The sequence below is a fragment of the Pyxicephalus adspersus genome, chromosome 5, assembly GCF_032062135.1.
Source record: "Pyxicephalus adspersus chromosome 5, UCB_Pads_2.0, whole genome shotgun sequence".
Taxonomy (NCBI): domain Eukaryota; kingdom Metazoa; phylum Chordata; class Amphibia; order Anura; family Pyxicephalidae; genus Pyxicephalus; species Pyxicephalus adspersus.
In genome coordinates this window covers 23198896-23223545 of record NC_092862.1, presented here as the reverse complement: position 1 = coordinate 23223545, position 24650 = coordinate 23198896, and the positions used below count along the sequence as shown (strand labels likewise).

Here is a 24650-nt window from a genome sequence, read left to right as displayed (position 1 = left end):
TGATTTAGATTTTAGGTTTTATGCTTCATCAGGAATTAAGTGAGCAGTGAGAAGTGTCTCAGCAAAAACTTAAATACTATGACCGTTCCAGCTACCTGGTCTGGACTTTGGATGCAGGATTTATTGTAAGAAGACAGTGTTGAAGCTTGCTCCTTGGTGAGTGAAACAGATTTACAAATGCAGACTTATATTTATAAAATAGAAAATGCTGTTCAGTTTTTATGTTCCTATCTAATTTTGATCTTTCCTGTTGTGTTATAGGAGTATAAACTATTGATGGTGAAACAGTTACAGTTTATCTAAATCTACAAACTGTTACTAATAATCTAATCGGCATATAAATATGTCCATTGGTGTATGTATAGCCACTTTATTCAATTCAATGTCTGACCGCGCTTTGTACTATGATGGCGCTCAATAAACACTGCATATTATTATTATTATTAATAATAATAATAATAATAATATTAATAATTAAAGTGCAGGAGCACCAGAACTCAAACAAGGTTTCATCTGCTACTGAGTGTGCAGGTCGTTTTTATGAAATCCTTTTTTAATTTTATTTATTCCCTTACATCATAAAAGCCAATATGTTTTGTTAGGGTTTATTAGGGTTTAGTACTGTTTAACAGTGGGGAATAGACTGACAACATTTGGAGTGAACCTAGAAGGTAAATGGTTTGATTGTCCGATGCTGATCAAACTTTCAACTGGTTAAAATATGAATTGGTATACAGGGCTCCTTAATAAGATTTTGTAAAAGTTTACCAGACAGGAAATGCAGGAAAATCTATAGACAATAAAAGCATGCAGTGGATTCCAGTCTTTCCCTTTTTTTTGTTTTTATCTGAACTTTTTCCCGTCATTTCTTATCTGGTAAAACAGTTGTCACTGGAACAGTAATGGAGGGCACATCTTTCTTCCTTTAGACCTAATTATAAATAATAACAAATGTACACATGTCAGATGATTCTCTTTCAGTAATCGCCTCAGGGCCGGTATCGGATGATAATCTGATGTACAGTGCTCGCCTAATGTCATTCATGGATCCGTCTTGGCGGATCCACGAACGCCAAACGATCGTAATACAAGTGAAGGGGAGAGAGTGCAGCCTAGTGCTGCTTCATCGTTTCCACCTCCCCATAGAGCAGAACGGGGCTGTATGTACAGCACTTGTTCGTTTTTTTTGTTTTTAGAAAGGATTGCGAAAGATCCTTTCCAATGACAATTATTGAGCGTGTGTACCCAGCCTTTTGTAATATTAATACAAAATATTTGCCCCCCCCACACCAAATAACAATATAGAACTGTCAGATTCATTGAAATAAAAAAAAAAAATAAGCAAAAAACATTAAAGCTTTACCATCACTAGTTGGCATTAAGGAATAACGAATAGTGTCATTTTTCTACTGTTTACACCTCTAGCAGGTAGAATGGTTTTCTGGCCTCACTGCCACTCCCAACCTGGATTATTATGTCAGCGCTTTGCAAATATACATTGTGTGTAATTTATTCTCTAATTCCCTTGTTCAGTAACATTTTTTTCTTATTTCTTTCTATATCTAGTTTGCAGTTTTTATCCAGGTAAGCTCTTACTCATGCTATGTAAAAATACAGGGGTCTATTTATAAAGCAGTGAATCTGACATTCCCTCAAACATTCCCTGGTAGGAATTAATTACTGTCATTGAAAAGGGGGAAGCTGGAAGATTTCCACAAGGGAATGTTTGAGCGAATATCTGATTCCCTGTTTTATAAGTAGCGTCCATAATATTATTTTCAAGACCAACAAGACATTTCATTAAATATAAAAATATTAATTAAATAAAATATAGAAAAAAATACAAACAAAATACATACAAAACAACATAAGTTGTTGGATGTGTATATTGAATGAAAACTCTATAAATGTGCCCACCAATGTCATAGAGTTTCTTTTTTTTTGTAGATTCCAAAAAGTCAGAGATGTGACGGTAAAATAGATTTATATTGTAGACAGAACAGCGGAAATCTCGTAATATCTTTGTTGCCAAACTTCATTACTTCCCAGACACCCCCCCTTTCTTGGTTCTCTGTTTGAGCACCCCGTGTGCTTTTAGGGAATTCAGTGCATGACGGCTTTTATCTGCCTTTCTTCAGCAGTGCCGCTTGCCAGTAAACTTGTGCTGCTGTACTTGCTTTTGTTTCATTGACATCTCATTTTGTAATTTTAGTCTTCACTCCGGGTTCATATCTTACTAGCACAGACTCAAAGGTTGACAGCTGCTAAATTCCCACGTAAAAACAGTAACCCAATTTCTGTGGGAAACAATAAAACAAACAGTTCTTTTGGGAGCAAAACAGTAATGGAAGGAATTACATTTAATATTCGAACGTTTGTTTCCAACTAGACCTAAGAATGGTTCAGTGCACTTAAAGAGTTACATTAGCATTGGCTGACTTTATTAACTATATATATATATATATATATATATATTGTTTCGTTATTCTCCTTATACAATAGGTCACAAAGCTGTATTCACCCCCCCAGGGCATTAGTGCTTCACTGCTTGCCCTCTTCCAGTTCTGGTTGCTACTCCTTTTGCAGGTAGGATAATGTCCAGGTTAAAATAAAACAACACTTTATCTCCAGGGCATCTTGGACATACTCCCTGGATGGGGAATATTGTGCAAATAAATGCTTGCCTTATAGAACCTTAGGGTTTCCCCAGAAGTTGGTAGGAGATCCCTGAGCAATGATCAGTTTGTACCTCTCAGTTTAAATTAAACTGACACATTTTTGGCTGTAAGGGTGACATAGCCAGCCAATAGCCAGCAATGTAGGAGGTATTCTTCCTACTGACCACCAACCTAATATATTGTGAGGTGTGGGTATAGTTAATATAGAAGGGGTTTCCTGAGGACCTTCAAGTTATTTTAAGTGTTCCCTTATAATAGTGCTCTAGTGTGGAGAACTGCCCAACCTGGAGTTGAGCTTTAACATTTCAAACATTTAAATTAGTGGGTACATCCCCCTTTTATTGGAACCAAGCAATATTGGGTTTCTGAATTTGGAACTGGCTGTTTTTGGCATCTTTACATTTGGCATCTCTTTGTTTCAGTGCATAGAGCAGGCCTTCATCATTCCGCCCCGTCCCCCACTTTTTTTTGAAAGTTTTGCTACCAAGGCATTGTTCTGTTTTGCTTCCTCTGACAGTTGTGGTTGATTTTTACAACGCACACATTCTCTACATTATGGTCTATGCTGCACTGACTCGGTAGTCTATATGCAAACTCTTTCATAAACCTAACAGGTTCTACAGCTACCGTGTTTCCCCGAAAATAAGACACTGTCTTATATTTTTATGGGCTTCCAAAAACACACTAGGTCTTCTTTTCAGGGTAGGTCTTATATACTTTTTTAATGAAAAAAAACACTTACCATATTCATGTAGAACAATGTACATTTGAGAGTTTTATATGGTGACCCAATTGTAAATTAAACTCTTCATTGATTCATTGCTACCGGTATTGGTTACTGAATTCAGCATTTCTCTTCTTGCACTGTTACTGTATTAAATCAGCCAGCTTGTCCTTACAAACCTAAAATCAGCACAAAATGTGGCTGGGGCAATGATTGCTCACATTTTTATTTTATTTTTTTATTTTTATACCGTAATTGTGCTGGTTAAAATAAAAAAAAAAACTTACCTTATCAGAAGACGCGAGCTGAGTTCCTGGCTTCTGACAGGCGAAGTGCATGTAATATCACTCCGCCTGTGACAGGAGCCGGAACTACAAGGCAAGCATCGGCTTGTGCGGCTCCGGAGTGTGTACGCCCGCTGTCTCCCGCTCGGTGAGTTTTTTTTTTTTTTCTACTAGGTCTTATTTTCGGGGTAGGTCTTATATTAGGGCAGGTTGGGGGAAAAGTGCTAGGTCTTATTTTCGAGGTAGGTCTTATTTTCGGGGAAACACGGTATAACAGTAATGCAAGGAGGTAAAATGACCACAGGAATCCAGCCCCCAAGCTTTGCATCATTGGAAGTGCCATCACGTAATTTTCTTCTTTCTTCACTGGTCCACACTGGAACAAAGGAAATTTTAGCAAAATATATTTTTAGATCAAATTAAGGATTAGAGTTCCTGAAGATTTGTGTCCTTGTTGGAAATAATTTTTCTCTCCCTCCTGTTTGTGAGGTTGCCTTCACTTTTTTCTGGTTACGGTAATTAGGGTAAAATCTTCCCAATTGGGACACTGAGATAAAAACTTTTTCTTGGTCACGCAAAAAAAAAAAAAAAAGTTTTGGCTGAAGTTTTAATGGCCTACATTTTTGTGATATGTGATTTTGTAATATATTTGAGGCTATGGTGAGCATATGCAAACCATCCAGAAAACATTTACTGTGCTCTATACCCTTGTAAAAACCACTACCCTTATAATGGAGTCCTGAATATGGCAAATCCCTGAAAGTGAATCCAATGCTAAACTTTGTTTTTCTCTTTTTAGATAAAGTGGTGGGGGGGGCACATTTCATTCAGTTTTTAACAGAAATGTTGAGGTTTCAACAGAACAAGGATGCAGCAGAAATCTTCCCAAGAGACATTTTCCCTTTGTGTCCTGTTGTGTCAGTAGGACAGAAAGTGAAGGGAAATCTAACCAGTTAGATGAGGAAAACCCAACATTGTTATAACCATCCTCTACTCAACCAGGCTTCCTTCAAAGGTTGCTAGAGGTTCCTTGAGCACTGAGCAATTTGTGCCTCTCAGGTCAATTTAACTGACACCAAAGATCTTTTTGGCTATCTGTAAGGGTGTTCTTCTACTCACTGGTTAGCAATGTAAGAGGCATTCCTCCAAATGACCAGCACACTAATGTACTGTGAGTTGTGGATGTAGTAATAATAGCCGGGGGTTCCTAGAAGACCTGAAAGTTATCACAAGGGTTATCCTAGGGTTGAGAAACACTGCCTTACAATGCCTTAAAAGTTTTGGCTTTACATTTACTGTTTAAGGCTTTGATTCATGTCATGTGCACTATTGTTCTATGTTATCTAGATCTATTAAATAGGAGCCACACCATGACCATCAGTTATAACATCATGGAGTCTGTCTGGCTCTCTGTGATTGGGAATATTATCCTATTATTGAGTAATCACAGGCACATTCTGCTTTCATTGTGATTATTTTTTTATATACTGGGATTACACATTGTTAAAGTAATCATATTGACAAAGTACGAGATACACGTCTAGAAAAGGAAGCAATTTGCAGTCCTGTGGACAGTGCTTACAGTAAATGGAGGTCACATTTTAAATAACGCAATTTCATAGCTTCAATGTCACATTTATTGCATTATATCTAGAATAATGGATAATGATGACATTCATCCTGAGACAGTTTCAAGTGTATGTACATAATTCTATAATCCTCCTGATCTTAGGCCTCTTTAATGAGTGTCACAGCTGCAATTGTAACTTAAGATCATTTTCTGTATCCTCAGAACTTTCAAAAATAAAATGAACATTTAAATACCGAGGATATTAGGATTTTCATCATTTATGTGGTTTAAAAAAAGGTAAAAGTAATACATTTGCCTAATGAAGAAAACATTTTGAGCACTAATATTTGTGAATTGCTTGGAATATTAAATGTCATATCTAAAAGATGTCTTTTAATAATAGTGGTGGTCTATTCAAAATATAAAATATGGCCCTGTAATTAGTTATGTCCTACAAAGTATATTGGCATTTGGTAAGCATAGGAAATTAATATTAAAATGCTTCTTGAGATTCATAATTTAAGAGAAAATTCTCACATCTGATTGTTCACATCACACTCAGTGCTCAGTTTTTGTCCCACCACCTTCCTTGCTGATAAATTTGCAAATTTATATCTGTATCTGTAATATCTATATTTGGTATCATTGGTTTGGAGTAGCAGCTCATAACATTTCCAAAGCTGATACCCCCTGTGACAGGGGCACCATGAGTTCAGTTTGGCAATAAAGTTATAAAGGGCAAATATGCCGGTAATGTGATTGTAACAGCATAGTTACCAAAGGTTGCTTTGTTGATTTGGGGTAAATACATTTCTTCCTATTCTTAACTCCATTCCAGAAATGTTTTAGTTTATAGAAGATTGTTTGAAAAAATTAGTGTACAGGGAGTTCCAAGTCTATTACAAGGGTATTTTCTGTATTTGCAACCTAGAAAAAAAGAAAACTATTACAGTTCCAACATCTTTAGACGTGTAAACTTCAATAATGTATTGTTTGTTCTTAGGTTTAGATATACTTTATGGACCTTTTCCCACTGCTCTGGGTTAGATACTGTACATTTCATCAATTGTTTATTCATGCTTTGATACCCTTTACAATAAGGCAGCAATATTCACTTTAAATTGACTATTAATAAGCCTTGACAAAAAATCATGCCAGCATTATAAGCAGCACAATACATTTTTATTTGCATACTTGTGTTACGGTGTGCTGAAGTGCAAGTTTGTTGATTGACTGTGTATATGTGATAGGTGCCATTAATTCTGAATGGTAATGCACTGTAGAACTCATATATAGTATGTTGACAAAACAGACTTCACTGTATATAAAAGAAGCATAAATTCTGTGTAATGGTGTCTTTATGGTTGTTTGGTTGTATACAAGATTTGCACACACAAACTTAGGCTACATACACATGTCAGGAGATTCTCATCCATTAATTGCCTCAGGGCTAGTATCGGACGAGAATCTGGCGTGTGTACAGCGCTCGTTTGACGTCATTCATGGATCCATCCTGGCGGATTCATGAACAAGTGAAGGGGAAAGAACACAGCGAGGTGCCGCTCTGTCGATCTCCCCCCTCAAAATGTACAGCGCTCGTTCAGTCTGTTGTCGTTGAAAAGGATCGTGAAAGATCCTTTACAACGACAAATATTGAATGTGTGTACAGTTTGCTTAAAGCCTAAATCAGGCCAGGTAAAAATAATCAATAGAAATTTGGTTGCCTGTTTGCAACGTGTTAGGCTAAAGCTGCGTACACACTTGCAATTTTTGTCATTGGAAAGGATCTTTCACGATCCTTTACAACGACAAGGGAGTGCACGATGCATGAACAGTGCTGTACATACAGCACCGTTCATGCTCTATGGAGAGGGGAGGGGGAGAGCGACGGAGCGGCACCCTGCTGCGCGCTCTCCCCTTCCCTTTTCATTAGGATCGGCTGTCGTTTATCGTCCGTGGATCCGGCAGGTCGGTCGTCCGGTCGATGGACAACACCGACTGTACACACGTCAGATTTTTATCGCCCGATAATCGGCCAATTATCGGGCGATAAAAATCTGACGTGTGTACGTAGCTTAACAATAGTGCCCTTACTCCACTGTCTTGCAACATCCAGCATCCCAGTCCTGCTGTCTACAGTGCTTGAATATAGTTTGGGTGATCTTACCAGTCATATACTAATGACCTGGCCATGGGTTCTGTACTATTTACATTCATGACTTTATGCAATTAGTGAAAAAGGTGGTCAGAGGTTGGCATGCAGAATGTCTTCATATCCATAAACAGTAGGGTGGAAGATCAAGAGACTATGGAATAATCTGTGTAGTACCATGTGCTGGGGAAAATACGAGCACTAGAATTTTTGGCTAAACTTAGACGTAAAGTATAATTAAAAATAGTGTTGGCCACCTTATTTGATATAGGAGACCTGAAGTTCTATTCTTGATATAACCAAAAGGCTGAACAAAATTTACAATAGGATGCTACAGAAAATGGTCTTCTAGGGACTGGCCATATATGCTGCATGCATGCTAGAGGGGTGGTTGGAACTTTTAGAGATATGGGACAGTGTTCTCCCCAGCCCCTTTTAGCCAGACGCAGCTCCCGGCACTTTTCAGTGACCTCTCGACTGTTTTTGGGTGGTTACTGAAGAGTTGGGTCACAATACAGGAGCTGCCATTCGCCAAAAATTTCTTACCACCTGACTTGCTTGAACACTTGACATATTGCAAGAGACTGCTAGTGACCTCTGCCAATACATTCCGTCACCACCTTTATCTTCCTGAAGGTATTCCCGAGTGTGGTTCGGGGTTAATTTTCAGTACCAAGAGCAGTAACCCCGAGCCACACTTGGGGTGGCAATGTAAAGCGCTTACCTGGTCCCTACAAACCCGCGGCATCCTCCAGAAATGCTCGCATGGCATCTGTGTCCCCTGGCCTCGCGTCCCCGGCGTGATGAATGGGAAATGTAAGCGTGCGGGGGTGGTGCGCTGGGGAAATTTAAAACAATTTATCGCCTTGACACTCAAAATTACTAACCTAATCAGACTGCCAGGGAGGTTAAAATGTGTTAACACCACATTTGATAATCCTCTCAGCAAGTTCTTTAAAAAAGAGAAGCAAAGAGAGAAAAAAAAATAGATTGCATGGAAAAAACAAACATGTATGCAATAAATAAACCAAATTATTTAGCAATAGAATCGTTGTTAATGAATGCTCTCCCTTAGTAAAATCCTAGGCAAACAAAACTGCTGCCTTTTGGCACTTGGGGCTCCACACAATAAGTACCAAAGGCGCACAGGTTGGGTATTACGCCTTTAAAATAATTTAATACAAAAAGCAGTGTTAAATGAACCTGGATAATTTGTTCTCATCACAGTTTAGGTGCTACTATTCCAGCTCACAATGTCGTAAAAAAAAAGATATCAAATTTCGATATAAATATTTTCAACACGTTTAATGTCTCATCCCCTCCTAGGATTAATTACCAATCCACCACTTCATCTAGTAATCTCCAAAGCGGAGGAGTACAATGAAACCCCGAAATTTAAAAGCACCTGTATTATACCACAGTGAGAGTCATCTGTTCACACTGCGGAAAATTATGAAATGTGTTTTATACTCATTTACAGTCTCAGCGAGGAGCTGCTGTGATAATCACTCGTAAAGTAGGCAGTCATGTTTTATGTATATACAAAACCTAAAATACAGTTTTTATAATATAACATTGTAAATAGACAAAAACATTTTGTATGGAATAACAATTGGTATAATAGTTGAAAATTATATAGGATACCATATTAAGACTTAAGACACGAAGAAGTAGCGGTAGATATGATGTGATATGTGGGAACATGAAACGATAAAACTGATATCCTAAGTATTGTTAGTGCTAAGAGAAGTCCCAAAAAATTGGACATGGCAGACATACAAGATTATAATGGTTTCATAATGTGTAGTTTCTTTGGAAAGAAGTAGTACTGATGTATGTTTATGGTGAAGAAGAGGGATTGGGGATTCATTTGGCCTCCAGTTAAAGCAAAACTTCAGCATTTCTCTCACCCTTCGAGGAAATTCTTGTTTTTTTTTAATTGGAAAAAAAAAAAAACAATCCTTATTTTTTTCCAAGGCTTATGCTGACAAAAGGATGACAGCTTCTTTTACCAATGGTGGCAGGGTGCAGGCATTATTTTAGAACTAAATGGTGCTTAGTCCTGGAGTTCCTGGAGCCCAGCATACATCATGATGTGTCCCCTAGCGGCCATATAAATGACATATGTAAATGTATTTTAAAGAAATGGGAAGATTACTGGGACTGCTCTTCTGCCAATGCGAACTGATTTCACTAAACAAAGAAGAAAGCCGCAGCTGGGGACAGTACTGGAGCATATAGAGAATAAGTATATGCTATGCATCTGTATTGATTGGTAGGCCAGGTAAATGTTAGAAGTTTGTAAAATATAAGGTTTATTTTCTAAAAAAATACATTTTTAAAGCTAGGTGAGAAAAAGCTGGAGACGGTAAGTGGCCCCTATATTGTGAGCCAGCTTTTCAGTAACAGCCAGGTGGTTACTGAAAAGTGCTGGGTGGTGTGCCCACCTAAAAGTGACTGGCAAGAACACTGAGACCTTTACATTTTCCAGCATTGCTTTCTTTGAAGCACAGAGCATCAGTTAAAATGACATCTCAGAACTACAAAAAAAATGGTGTTTGAATTCTTTCCTCTGGTGGACACAGGTCTGAATGGGTAGGTGGTACCTATATATATTGCCCAGCATATAATGCTGAGTCCAGGATCCACTTTGATTTGATGTCTTAATGGGGAAGTAGCTCTAGTCAGGGCTACCACTCAATCATAACATTTAGTACAGCCCCCCAGCCCAGTCCTCAAAATGTAGTCCTAAATTGTATTATCATTAGGTTCATTATTGCATTACTTTCTTACTGAAACTAACATAAAAGGTTACAACATACAAAGGTCAATTTAATAACAAGCAAGATTTGTTTGCCAAAATAAATGGCAATGTATTTTTGTTTGTTTGCACTGTCTTGGCTCTGACTTTTTTGCTACCTCTCACTGTTCTTATTTATTGTAATTCTTTTATTGATTGACATATTTAGTAACCCACTAAGCTGAATGATCAGCCAGTAGTGGAAACACGTTAATCAGTAAAAAAACACATTGTATCATTTCTTCCTATAGTTCGACTATTACAGTAGGATAAATGCAAGTAAGTATAAAACAAAAAATGTTCTCTGTTCCCAGTAATACTCTTGTTTTGGATTTGTTAGGCATTGGTCAGCAATTTGAGATGTTTCTGAGAATGAAACACATATTGTGCTGCAGCTTATAACAGCTTATTCAGATAAAACATATCCTTCTCTTTCAGCTGCCTATTTCAGTTTTCATAAATCCTTACCTTACAGTCTCCTAAGCCATGTTCACTTAAATGGCTATGAATGCCATTAACCCAGCAATTCTGAGGGCAAAAGAATGTATAATAGGGGGTCAAGATCCTTATTTAGCATTGTGTAAATTGGGTTTTTTAGATAGATGTTGAGTCCGGTGTCTGATGGTCGGTGTCAGCTTCATGTGTAAAAAAAAATGTTGACTGTGTTTTCTTTGGTGGATATATGAGCACTAGCATAGTAAGTCAGTTTGCTTTAAACATGTGCTTTAAACATGTTGAAAAAGCATTATTTTTTGCCATTCGGGAATGCAAAGCGAAAGGCTTTTGCAGCACTAGGTCCCACGTTAGAATCTCAGCCAGGGCACTATCTGCATGGAGTTTGCAGGTTCTCCCCATGTTTGCGTGGGTTTTCCTCCCACTTCTCAAAAACATGCAGTTAGGTTAATTGGCTTCCCCCCAAAATTAACCTTAGGCTGTATTAATGACATATGACTATGGTAGGGACATTAGGTTGTGAGCCCCTTTGAGGGGCAGTTAGTGACATGACTATGGACTTTGTACAGCGCAGCGTAATATCTCGGCACTTTATAAATACTATGTAATAATAATAATAATGAATGGATTTTTTTCTCTTTTTCTACATCTTCTCTGTCACATATCCGGGTTCCAAAATAGGTGCCTAAAACCTACGCGCTTTTTAAACATTTAAAATAATGTATTTGTAATCTTAACAAGAGAGCTTTTTGTTCATTTTTCAGATCGAAACTGTAACTGCTTAGAACATTTGTTTATTTTACTTGGTTGTAAAGCTACACAGTTTTAAAGTTCCCAGCTATACTTTAAAAAAGCTCCATGTTGCTATTTACTATAGTGCCACCAATAGGCATGAACTGAGGCATGTTAGCTCATGAAATAAATACAGATGGCTGTTTGAGCGCACATTGATGCGATCTTATTATCACTAAAGAGCACCACAAACAGATATTATTAAATCCCTGCTCTAATCCACATTATCAAATTGTATTCTTTACTGGACGACATACAGTTGCAAATCTCTTCATTTCTAAAAGCACATAAATCTTACATAAGCTGCAAGAGTGAAGCCAGTATTATAAACATGTGGTGCTGATATGGAACTTTATAAAATATATCATCTTTTCAATCGATTGCTTCCTCTCAGATTGATATATTTATCTGTAAGATTGGGTAGTCCTGTACACTGGAATTCAAGAGTGCCATTCCAACTGAAGAATATTTGTAAATTTATTGATCTTATAAATCAAGTAATGTACAATACTTTTTACAGAGATAACTTTTGAAATGTCATTGAGTCTAAGATTGGTGGTTTCAGTTTTGAAAGATGATGGAGAGTATACCTAACATAAAGCTCATTATATCTCTTGGGAATGCTGTACTGAGTAACATTTTTACTTTGGCCATTGACAATTCATATACACATATATGCAGGTAGTCCCTGGGTTAAGGACATCTGACATACAGACGCCTCCTATATATAAACGAAGCTTCCCTGCTCGCTTGTGTACAGAACGGAGGCTTGAAGGGGGGAGGGGGCGGTTTGCATGACTTGCAGAAGAAATCTTTTGCTAAACACAGCTGAGGTTGTGGGTGATCTGAAGGACTGAGCTCTTTCTGCAGCCTCTTGTAACTCTTTAATGACCAAGACAAACTCTGCAGTTGTTTCTTTTGCATACCAAAGCACAGGAAGGTAATGAATGTCTAGATTTTTTTTTTTTTTTTGCTTTGTTTGTGATTAACTCACAGTGAGGATTTTTTACAGTAACTGACACCATGCTGCCTACTTACGTTTAATAAAATAATGTACCTGTTCCGACTTACATACAAATATAACTTAAGAACAAACCTGGAGTTCCTATCCTGTATGTAACCCGGGACTTACCCGTATATTGTGTCAATTTGCTCCAGCAGGGGAAAAAATTCCTTTGTGACTCCATGAGGCAATTGGATGTTCCCTGGATCAAGAGTCTCTGGTGTCATTCCTTTTAATCTTTAACACCCAGTTATTTTTCATGGTTCTAGAAAATATATTCAGCTTTTTCTTCAAGCAGAACTATCATTTAAATAAACACTTCCCTGTTGATCCTAGTCCAGTTGGATCTGTGTCACCCTGTCTTTCTTCTTCGTCCCAGAGCTAACTGTACAACAGGCACCGCCATCATCTTCACCTTTTTCCTACGCCACCTGATCTTGCATTGCACAGGTGCAAGAATGCATGGCACGCCTTCAGATAATGTGAAAAAAAGGGCATCTGCAGGCGGAGCAGCCTGCAGGCTTCCCATTTAGTCTGTATTGCTTGCTTTTTTTTTAAAAAAAATTTCTTTAAAAAAAAAAAAGTAAAAAAAATAAATTGAGATAGGCCCGGTTTAAAGCAATCTAGAACATGCTAAAACTAATTCCTGAGGGAGCCTATTCCACATTTTCACTTACTGTGAAGGGATTCTTCTGTATGTTGAGATTAAATTTCTTCCCTTACAGACACAGTGTTCCCTTGTCCTTTGCAATTGGCATAGCTTGGAAAAAATCACAGAACATATGCCTTAAAGTGGACCTAAACTCAAAGTTTTTACTTTACATAAAAAAAAGGTAGACAACCCTTTTATATAAAGTAAAAATATTCATTTTTTTTTTATTGCAACACCTTAAAAAAAAAAAAAAAGAAAAGCACCCCCTCTTTCTTTGATCAAGACTAAATAGAAACTCACAGCCTCCCAGGATGTGTGACGTATGTGTCCCTGGAGGCTCTGAAATTGACGGGCGAGAATGGGCATGTTCAGCAGGGGCATTTTTCTACGCTAAGGGGAAAGAGATGCCGATCTTGCGCATGCGTAGTGAGATTGGCACTCTTTTTTCCCCTTTACAGCAGCTACGTCACTCAATCTCGCACCTGTGCAGTGCAAGATCGGGTGACATAGGCAGAAGATGGAAGCGCTGGCACGAAGTAGAATTCCAGGACAGCGTGAGACCTGGTCGAGGAAAGATCCAGCGCAGTTGAGGGATCTGCGGAATCAAAGGTAAGTGTGATATTTTTATTTTTCGGTTTAGTTCTTCTTTAACTAGTGCCACTGCTATTACTACTGGAGATTGTGCCAAATTCTCATTTTCAGTCAGGTAAAGAGCACATTACTGTAGCTGTTTTATTATTCAATTACAGATAAGGATATTTTTGTATCAGAGGGCTTTTTTAAACTTTGAACATCTTTTCTGTTTTCTTGTATTATTTACCTTTATAGTTCAGTTGCTTTCTTTCCTTAAGTTCGAGTAATACCTCACTGGTAGAAGGATCAGCAGATTATTTTTTTCACAAAATGTATTTATAAAGCTTCCATTTCTTGCTTCAGATGTGGCAGACAGCAGATGCTGATCACCTACAGCAGGACGACTGCACATAAACAAAAATCTTCTAGCAGCTCAGTTTTATTATTAGGCATGCTTGCTTTAAATAACATCAACTACTATGATGAATTAACACAGAAAGGTTTAAATGGAAATGTAAGGTAGGTGAGGACAGTTGTTTTTTTTTTTTTTTTAATACCATATCTTACCTAGAGCAAAAAATGCTGCGCAAAGGTGTTTCTGTTAACACAGGTGTTGAAGTGTTATTCCTCCTTCGAGCAAATGTCAGCTGAAAATGCAGAATAAATAAACTACTGTATTCACTAATTTCACATTTGGAGATCATATAGGAGGACACAATGAAACTTAACAACAGGTCGTTGGGGGAATGGTTAAAATGGAAATAAGTGACCCTGAAGTAAACTTTTGAAACAGTGGATTAAATTTCCAATATTGTCACAGGAGCATTCAACATTTCCAGTTGAGCACCAGAAATGATCGGCATAGCAATCTTTTGAAGCTATGCTTCTGCGTCACTAGCTAATATTGGTTCTGTTTTATATAAATTCTGATAGTTACAAAAATAGAATTCATTTCTCCAGGATGATAAATTACTTGACCACCTGAGTCTATAAGAGACATCACAGAACTGGATTGAGAAAAAGGACGTACTAAATTCGCCAACATTTGTCCTGCCTTATTACCGTAACTTTGAAATTTCATTGTAACTTGTTTCTGTTTAAGTTGTTCAAACTAGTTTAACCACTCATCAAAATCTTTTTTTTGGCGCAGTTCATTTATTTTTGGCCACAGGTGTGAGGGTTGGAATTTAAGTCTTGTTGTGCAGCTCTTAGGGTTTTTAAAGCCTGGAGATAAGCATCTCTTGTAAATTTTTTATGTTTAGCCATAAAGGGCATTATTACGCCCCTAAGATAAGCTTTTCCCGTTTCGCAGCACAATATGGGATTGTTCTGGTGCTCTTCATTATGAGTTTTATACTCCGTCCAAGCTGATTGCATTACCGTCCACAGCTCTGGATCTTGGTACAAATGGGATGGAAATCACCAGATATATGCATCCTCCTTGGGAGGTTATTTAGTACATTTAACATTATTGGGGAGTGGTCCAATTTGACCATCGTCCCAATCTCTGAAGAATCAACTAACAAACTCAGTGCAGATGAGCAGAATAAATAGTATATTTGAGAATGCGATAGGTGTACTTGTGAATAACACTCCCTCCAGACATCATGCAATTGCCGATATTCTACAAAATCTGTTAAATGGGTCGTAACTTTCTTTTGGGGAGTGCCAGATGTTGGATTCAATAGTGCTGAATCTCTTCCTAATTTCCTATCTTCCAAATGATTCATTACCATATTGAAACCTGCCCCCACTAACTGGTAAGTATTATCATCCTGTGACAAATTACTATTAAAAGCTTGGAAAAAAGTGAGAGTTGGAGAATTTGAAGCATAAACATTTTACAGTGGTACCTGGGTATAAGTTTTTAATCAATTCCAGGTCCTTGGACTTATACCAAACAGGACTGTTCTGAAACATCTTTTTTTCCATAAGAAATAAAAGGAAAATTATTAATCCGTTCCCATGAAAAAAACCTATTGTTATTGGCATATTATACATTGATGGGGCTGTATGAAATAATTTAAACACCGCTTAATACTAAAATACATAAATACAAAAGCAATTAGATGAAATAAATGAAAATGTAACCTCACTTTACCTTGCTGAGAAGAGTGGAGTGCCTACTAGGATGGTGCTGAGAAGGGAGGAGGAGGAGATGTTATGTAATTCACAGAGAGTTATAGCGCCGGTTGTTCACTGAATAGTGGCAAATGGCGTACTGATGCTCGTGGGCAGTCGTGGCTTTGTCTCGAGAGAGGTAAATAAGGGTAGCGTGCAGTGTTCTGACTCATTTTGACCCATACAAGTTCTAGCACAAAGGTTGTATACCAAGCAAAATGTTTCATGTCCAAACAGGACTTATACCAAGTTGGACTTATTCCAAAGCAGACTTATACCAAGGTACCACTGTATATATATATAGCAGGTAGTTCTAACACCAATTTAAGCAACCTTACCTTTAAATCCGCTGTACAGGTCACTGTCTTATTTGTAATCGTCTGTTTACCAGAATCATTACTCCAGCTTTTCTGTTAACAGCAGGCGATCCAAATACCTCTCCTACCCATAGTTTTCACATTCTGGAGAAGTCTGATGAATCTAAATGGGTTTCCTGCAGCAGTGCTTTGCCAGTTTTTATTCTTTTTAAATGTTTCAGTACAGCCATTCTCCTATGGGGCAATCGTAGCCCCTTAATATTCCAAGGGACAATTTGTATGGACATTATACTCCCCCAAATGACTTTAGCCTCTTGTCTTACCATTTTTAAAACATTGTACTCTATCAGCATAAGTAATACAATTTGGTAATTGCTGTTCCTCATAATAATCAGGTTCTCTGATTTTCTCACATTAGAGAATAGGAACTCATGCAGCCTTGTTTTCATACTTGTGTGGTAACCCCAAAGACAGTTATTTCAGCTTTTTCGCCTACACTGTATTAACACATTGGGCATACACCAAAAACACATTTTTAACATAGTATCGTACCTTGTTAGACAAAAATGAGTACAACAAACAAAATAGTTATATTTAGAACTTCCTTTTTTCCTCACAGAAACATTAAACATCCTTAAATTAATTATTATTATTAATAAACAGGATTTATATAGCGCATAAATAGGATCATATGGAGGTCTACCGCTTACGGGAAATACAAATGCAATATTAGAAAATAATAAGCCATGGCTAGCTATGATATACTGAACCTTATTACTTTTTTCAACAATATGTCGCCCAGAGAAAGAATAACTTTTCTTGATACCAGATGAAGATTTCCCTCCAGTTCTCTTAGTTCTTTTCAATGACCAGAGAAAGGGATGAAAATGTAATTTTTGCTTAGATTTGGATTTTTCAGCCTTAATTTCCCATCGTTTTACGGGTTGTCGATTTGTCCAACGTTTTCTGTTTTACCAGAGATCCAGGCAGTATCTGCATTTTCTCTGGCCCGGGGCCTCTCCTTTCGAAAATCCTTTGCTGAAGACACTGATTGTTCCTGGAACAGTCAGTGAAAAGAAAAACCATTGCTACCTCTGCTGATGTAAAAGTTTTGTTGTCACCATTGGGGCTTTTAACATGTAACACGGCTGGATACGCTAGAGTAAATCGGATTTTGTTACAAAATAATTCTGAACAGACTGCATTGAAATTTTTGCGCTTGCGTGATACATCCACAGAGTAGTCGGCAAATAAAAATAAAGCCTGATCATCCATCATCAATTTGCGTTGCGTACGATACATCTCTATTATTTTCATTCTGTCTGCAAAGTTTAGGTATTTGGCTATCGCTGGTCTTGCTCTGTTAGAATCAGATCGATAAGGACCCACCCGGTATGCCCATATTTAAAAGATCAGGTATATTGTTAGCACAAATTTAAAGCAATTGGTTTGGCCCTATTGTTTCCGGGATCCCTATAATCCTTTAATTGTTCCTCCTTGCTTTGTTTTATAGGTCAACCAGCTTGGTAAGTACCCGATTATGATCGGATTCTAACTTTATTAATTTTGAGGTGGTAGAGTGCAGCTCATCTTCCATTGATGAGATATGTGACTCTGTAGCCGTTATTCTTGATGACTGTGCCTTTAACTCTTGTTTTAACGATTGTATTCCCTTCTCTATTGCTTTGACAATTGTGTCTTGTAAGGTGGGAGTTAGTATAGCGGCTACTGCATCCATTATCCGCTATTTTTGAGCAGTCCGGTCCCACAGTGCTAGTCTCCTCATCTGATTCTCCTCATCTGAGAGGAGTCAGATAATTCTCCGTCTAAAGGACCTGTCGGGCTCATCTTGGACGAGAATCTGACGTGTGTACAGAGGTCGTCCAACGACGTTCATGGATCCGTCCTGGCAGATTCATGAAGGACAGAAGATAAACGACCACAGTGGGAGTGAAGGGAGAAAAGCACAGTGGGTTGCTTGATCTTTCCCCTCTGCAAATAACAGAACGGCGCTGTATGTACAGCACCCATTCATTCATCTTTCAGTCGTATGTCGCTGGAAAGGATTGTTGAAAGATTGTTTCCAAGGACAATAATCGAGAGTATGTAAACAGTCTTACACCTTTCTTTTGCAGTCACAACCTTTTACTCACAAATAGGAAGAACCAGAAAACACTAACATAGTAAAAATTTCAATCTGTATTTAATAAATAACCCTTAAAACTAATTACGTAGAGTGTAGAAGAACATACCAAACTTTTCAATTCCACGAATATATACCTAAAGCGATTGTATTTAATTCACGGCTGCAAAGTTATCATACGTTCCAGCAAGTGTGCTAAAAAAAATTCACCCATACACAGGACCCCACACTGTGACAAGTGCCAACAAGGATAGTTGTGTACTTCCTGGCCTACACAACTCCATGGCCATGTCCCCTTCCTCAGATACACCAATCAAACTTGTACTTTTATGTCAGAATGTGACTACCTCTATTCAATTAAGGTGTAATTATTGAATATTATTTAAGATCTTTACCATGCCAGCATGATCAAGATTTTCTTATGTGTTTGTATGAAGTTTGACCTTGTCTGAAAAACATTTAAATTAAATGTCATCCAGTCTGGGTTTAGATCTACTTTAATGAAATTAACCCATCGTTGACTTTAAATATTATTTGGATAATTGATTTGAAATCCTGTAGAATCATTTGCTACTTGTATATTTTCTGATTCTTCTGTTGTCATGGGTAGACAAGGAGATACAGTTAAATAATTTGCAAACTATTCAATTAAAAAGGGGCAATATAAAATTAGATAAACATAATAATTGAGTTGACTAGAACAGATGTGTTTTATAGAGGAAAAAGGACATAAATAAAAGAATAAAGTGTTTTTATGATGATGGTGGAAATTTGTTTCAGCTAGAATAAAATGTAAGACGTTCTTGTTATTCTTTGATGTATTCAGCAGAGGCTTTCTTTGTTACCTGGAGCAATGACCCTACATGCTGCATCTTATAGCTTAATAATCAAATGATATCTTCCGCACCTGGAGGCTCCTGTCTGCAATGCTTCAGTGTTCTCATCTGACCCTGCCAAACCTCCCATATAATTCCTCTGTATCTAACTCGCCTGTTTGGTAAATAACCAGCATGTAGCCTGTCTCTTTCTCTACAGTTATGATTTTCCTGTCATTTATTGCATGTTCATAATATGTGTTTCTAATGATTTACCATCATATTGAATCACGTTGAATCAGTATTTATAGCTAAAAAGTGTTTTACATTTTCTTACAGTTAAAAATGAACATTTCTAATGTTATCATGCAGAGTTTTAGATCCTGTGGTTTAAAAGACTTATGAGCAGTCAGAAGTAAGAACTGCCTGGGTGGTCCCATTGCAACCAATTTGAAAATAGTCTTTTTATAGTTCAGTTGAAAATGAAATACATAATCTATAGGACAGGCTTGGATTCTAGAACTTTTTATAAAAGGAGAATTGTTTTTTTCCCCTAGGAAGATATTTATTTCTTGAATTACCTGCAATAAATCTGCCCCATATATATTAAGTGTGAGACTCCGATTCATCCACCTTCAGATCTTTATATTGTTAGGTAAATCTTTATCCTCCTAAAACCCTCTCTACTCAACCACCTTTCCATATCCTCCTCCTTATGTGCGCTACTTCCCCCACTTCTTAGATTGTAAGCTCTTCAGGGCAGGGTCCTCTCTTCCTCTTGTGTCACTGTCTGTATCTGTCTGTCATGTGCAACCCCTATTTAATAGGCAGCGCTGTATAATATGTTGGTGTTATAAAAATCCTGTTTAATAATATTATTAATAATAATAATAATAATAATAATAATAATAATAATAATAAAAATCCTAGCAGTCAGGGCTTTGCTGTGATTTGAACTTTCTGGTTCATTTCTTTGGAGTGTATTCTCCCTGTATTGCAAAGGAGAATCTGTAATGTAGTTTTCTTTAGGGCCCTAGTAGATTTTTTATGGGAGAACCATAAAATTCAGCTCATAGCAAAGCCTCAAAGATCACAGTTCTGCTGGTTGGACGATGCCTGCCTAACGTGGTCATAGGAAGCAGTAAGATTGTAGTTATAGAATTTGGTTGGCACTTGCCATAAACCCTCTCTACATCCCAAATCATAATCAGTTTTTTTCCTTATAGAATCTAAAAAGGTACAAACTCCATTTGTTCACAAAATTGTAAATGAAAACAACTCTTATATCTTTTATATATATATATATATACTATATATATATATATATATATATATATATATATATATATACTATATATATATATTATTATTACACAGTATTTATATAGAGCCTCTCTCTCTCTCTCTCTCTCTATGTATATATATATATATATATATAGCCCCTGTATTGTGACCTAAATCTTCAGTAACTAAAAGGGGTTGGGAAGAACACTGCATATTATATCTTCGGTTGGTCAATGAGTGTTTGTGTTATGAACCTAAACCTGTAATGTAAAATTAAAACAACTGAATGTACCTATTGTGATTTATTAAGATAGTTATTATTTCATATACTCATAGTATAAGGCCCTAAACTTCAACAACTAGCACTGTTTTATTCTAAACCAATTGTGTGGAAATGCATACTTTTGCATGTCACAGTGGCCTTGGCAAACCTCCGTCAAGTACTGTATTGCTAAATACTTAAGTACTGCTTTTAGGAGACTCATTTTGCAAACGCTTACCTTATTCCCTTCTTCTTCCCACAGGAATTAATTCACCAAAAGAAGTAAAAGCCTTAAAATGAAGACCATTCTGAAGGCAAGTGTGCTGACAATTTATATGCTACACATGTGCTTTGGAACTGACAGTCAGCATGGAGTCAGTTCAAGAAAATTGCAGCGTATTAAAAAAGAAGTGGCTGGCTATAAAGATGTGGCCAAATCTATTATTAATTTGGCAGTTTACGGCAGTGCACAGAACAGGTCCTATGATAGACTATCGCTGTTTGTTGATACAATAGGTAATAGGGTTAGTGGCTCTGACAATCTGAAAAAGGCCATTAAGTACATGTACAATGCACTTCAGGAGGACAAGCTGCAGAATGTGTCATTGGAGCCTGTGAAGGTGCCTCACTGGGAACGTGGGAAAGAGTCAGCCATGATGATACAGCCAAGAAAAAAGAATCTCGCCATACTTGGACTTGGTGGTAGTATTGGAACTCCACCTGAAGGTATAGTAGTATAGTTCTTTAAAATGATACTCTACTATTTAGTCTCTGTCTCCCATTGTGTCACCAGCTTCTGTCTGCCTGTGGTAGGCTGTATTTTCTAATATATTTGGTGAATAGTTGGTGTTCATCTCACAGTAAGGGTCATCCCTGGAATATGATGTTACAGCCCCATGCGGCAGTAATACTGGGAGGACTGGGAATTACCAGATTGTATCCAATATCAGTCTAAGCATGAAATAACATATTGTAACAATATACAAATAATGTGAAAACATTTCACACATCAAGAAATGGGAAGAAACAGAAAACTAAAATAATCACAAAGGAGATGAGTTATGCAAGTGAATCATAAACGTTAGATATGAATTGTTTCAAAATATATGATACATGGCATGATGGGTGCTAAAACATTTCAACTATTAGATTGTGAGCCCCTTTTAGGGACACCTAGTGACATGGCTGTGGACTTGTTGACGCTATATAAATACTGTGTAATAATAATAACTTTAAAAAAGAAGGGGAGGACAGGAACGGGTGAGGGAAAAAGGGAGAAAGGTATAGAAGGGGATGTTGCTGCTTAAAAATCTGTATCTCCAATGATTGGGGATCAATGTGTTGGCATGCTGTGGAGCATATTTATTACTCATGTATCCACAAATCCAAAGAGGCTGGACAAACACTATTGATCTCAGTTTGGAAAATGTTATTGTTCCAACAGTACGTGCTCCGGAATCCTGTTTTGGGCTTCCCTGCTCTAACAAGTTTCACCCAAGATCAGGTTTATTTATAGAGAGCTCTACCATGATCTCAGTGTCAGATTCTTGAACTGGAAAACACACAAATGTTAAAATCCCAAACGATGACAATTCTGTGTTTATAAAGCAGCAGTAAAGGTGCAATATGGAACTTCTTTTGACTTTTCCCAACGATTCCCCTCAAGCCAAAATTAAAATCACCAACTGAACTTTTTCCCAAAAAAATCTAAATAGAGCAGTGATTTTCAACCACTGTGCTGCGCAACACTAGTTTGCCGTGGGAGATCTTCAGGTGTACTGTGGGAAATTATCCAATTACCATTGTCGAGTGTCTCTGCTGTAGTGACTGACGGAGTAGTGTAATACTCTTCAATGTCAGTGGGTGGCAGTAGGTAGCCTAATTGCCTTGTTTATTCTTAGAGACAAGAAAATTAGCTACAGAGTGTCATTTTGTAACATTTTTGATTTGTGGTGTGCCGCAGGACTTTTGCAATGTAGAAAAAAAAGTTGAAAAACACTGAAATAAAGGCTAAGATGGCTCCACATTTGGCTGTGAAATATTCGAAAGTTTTGTTCTCCTTCAACAACCATCTGATGGTACAGCAATGACACTGTATGAATGCTATTCACTTTTTCATCATTTTACATATTGCCATGAGATACATTTTGGACTAGTCATCACCATCTACTGTTTTCCTTTTTTCTTCAGTTTGTGTATACAGAGGCATTTTGTGAATTTGAGAAAGAGACCTGCCAGTATAAAATAAATATTCTTAATAAAGGGATTTCGTAGTGTCTGCTCCAAAGCTGGGCTGTCACTTTGAACAAAATGACTGACAGGTTCACTTCATAGAACTAGAAGTACTCTGCATATATTATGATGACAAACTTTTTCTAGTCTTATAACTTTATCTGTAGAAATAATATTTGTATGCTGTTACTATGTCTTTATTCACAAAGTTCATGTGCTAGATTTTGTCCTGTGGTGCTAGGAGAGCGTTCCCTGCTGTGCTCTTGCATTAGCTGTGTGATCAGCATGTACAGCAGAGGACAGGCACTGAGTGGGTAACAGACAGGAAATTTAATATTTGTACATTGCATTCTATTTCTAGAAAAGACGGGTAAAGTGTTAAATCGCTACAGTTAGTGGTTTGGAAATCAACCAATTACCACTGTAGAAGTAGTACTTTTTGATCAGATTAGAGCTATTTGTTTTTTTTTACTCCATGAAGTATTACTTTACGTGTTGGTAAGGTAATTGTGAGGTGCATTCATGGTGTAAGGTGCCTTATATCTTACAACAGGGTTTCTCAACCAGGGTTCTGTGGAGCCCTAGGGTTCTTCCAAAAGTTGCTAGGGGTGCTTTGAGCAATGAGCAGTTTTTGTCTTTTTAGGTAAATTTAATAGATATCAGAGATTGATGGGCTATCAATAGGGATGACAATCTTTCTACTGGCTAGCAATGTATAAGGCGTTCTTCCTAGTGATCACCACACTAATGTACTGTGAGTTGTAGATATAGTAATTATTGGAGGGGGGTTCTCTGAAGATCTGAACGTTATTTTACGAGTTCCCCATATTAAAAAAGCCCAAAAACATGCAGAATTTCTAGATCGCTTTACCCAGAGCACATGTGTTCTTTTTATGTATTTCTTCAAAATTGGCCTAGGATGAGATGTATAGTTTATGTATGTATGTATGTATGTATGAAATGTATGATGTGTATGCATGTTACCTATGCACAATACTCCTAGGTATCTATTACCTCTGTTACTACAGTATCCTTCAGACAATGCGTATATCGTCTTTTTTTCCCAGAAGCACAGTAGGCACAAAAAAGGGTATCCATCAACTTTCTGGGTCTTGATGCTGGTTCAAAGGTGTTATAGGCATGTTAATTATGGTGTTTGTGCAATTTCTAGCTCCGTTTCCAATGCTGACAACGGATCAGCCCTGGAACAGCCTAACTTCTTGCAACTTCCTGTAAAGTTATAGTGTTGTGCTATACTGATTACATGGTTAGAAGAAACAGAAAATTCCTATTACTGTATGCAGCGGAATATTAAGCTTTGGCAATATTTAATTAGCGGAGCACAAGGGCAGCTTTTTTTATTGATAAGTATATTTTTTCTGAATATTTTTTCTGTGTATTGCGACATGTCAGGAATTTATTGGATAAAGGGGTGTATATGAGAGTAAGTCTGTACACACTGTAACTTGTGCTCCAGGGTGCATTGACTCTTCATTACAAAATAGAAGAATTTCTATCATTTATTGTTATTAGCTAAGTTCTATAAAGGTAATTCTGTCTCATTTTATGATTGTGTGAAAATAGATCTGCTTTAAAGAGTGCAGTTTACTAATCTGCTTCTGCAGCTAAAGGTTACTTAACCACCTGGGCGTTTCACTGATGTCTAGATTTCTGTACCAAAAGCGGTATACTGTTTTTCATGAAATTTTTTTTTTAAATTATAGACCTGTAACTTACAGAAATATGTCCGAACAGGGGTCTAGTAGATATCATGAATATAAAAAAAGTTTGAAAC

The 24650-nt window shown here is 37.2% G+C and overlaps 1 protein-coding gene across 2 annotated transcripts in view; it reads left to right on the top strand.

The window, feature by feature from the left end:
* CPQ (carboxypeptidase Q) overlaps positions 1 to 24650 on the top strand; it is a 247584-nt gene that overhangs the window by 11368 nt on the left and 211566 nt on the right. The window contains exons 1-2 of one of the 2 annotated variants that reach the window (XM_072410865.1): positions 42 to 156; positions 20886 to 21349. In XM_072410865.1, the coding sequence (XP_072266966.1) occupies positions 20920 to 21349 (430 nt within the window). In that variant the 5' untranslated portion in view covers positions 42 to 156; positions 20886 to 20919. Of the gene's footprint in view, positions 1 to 41; positions 157 to 20885; positions 21350 to 24650 lie in introns of those variants that run through there. The other variant, XM_072410864.1, reaches the window with a different exon arrangement.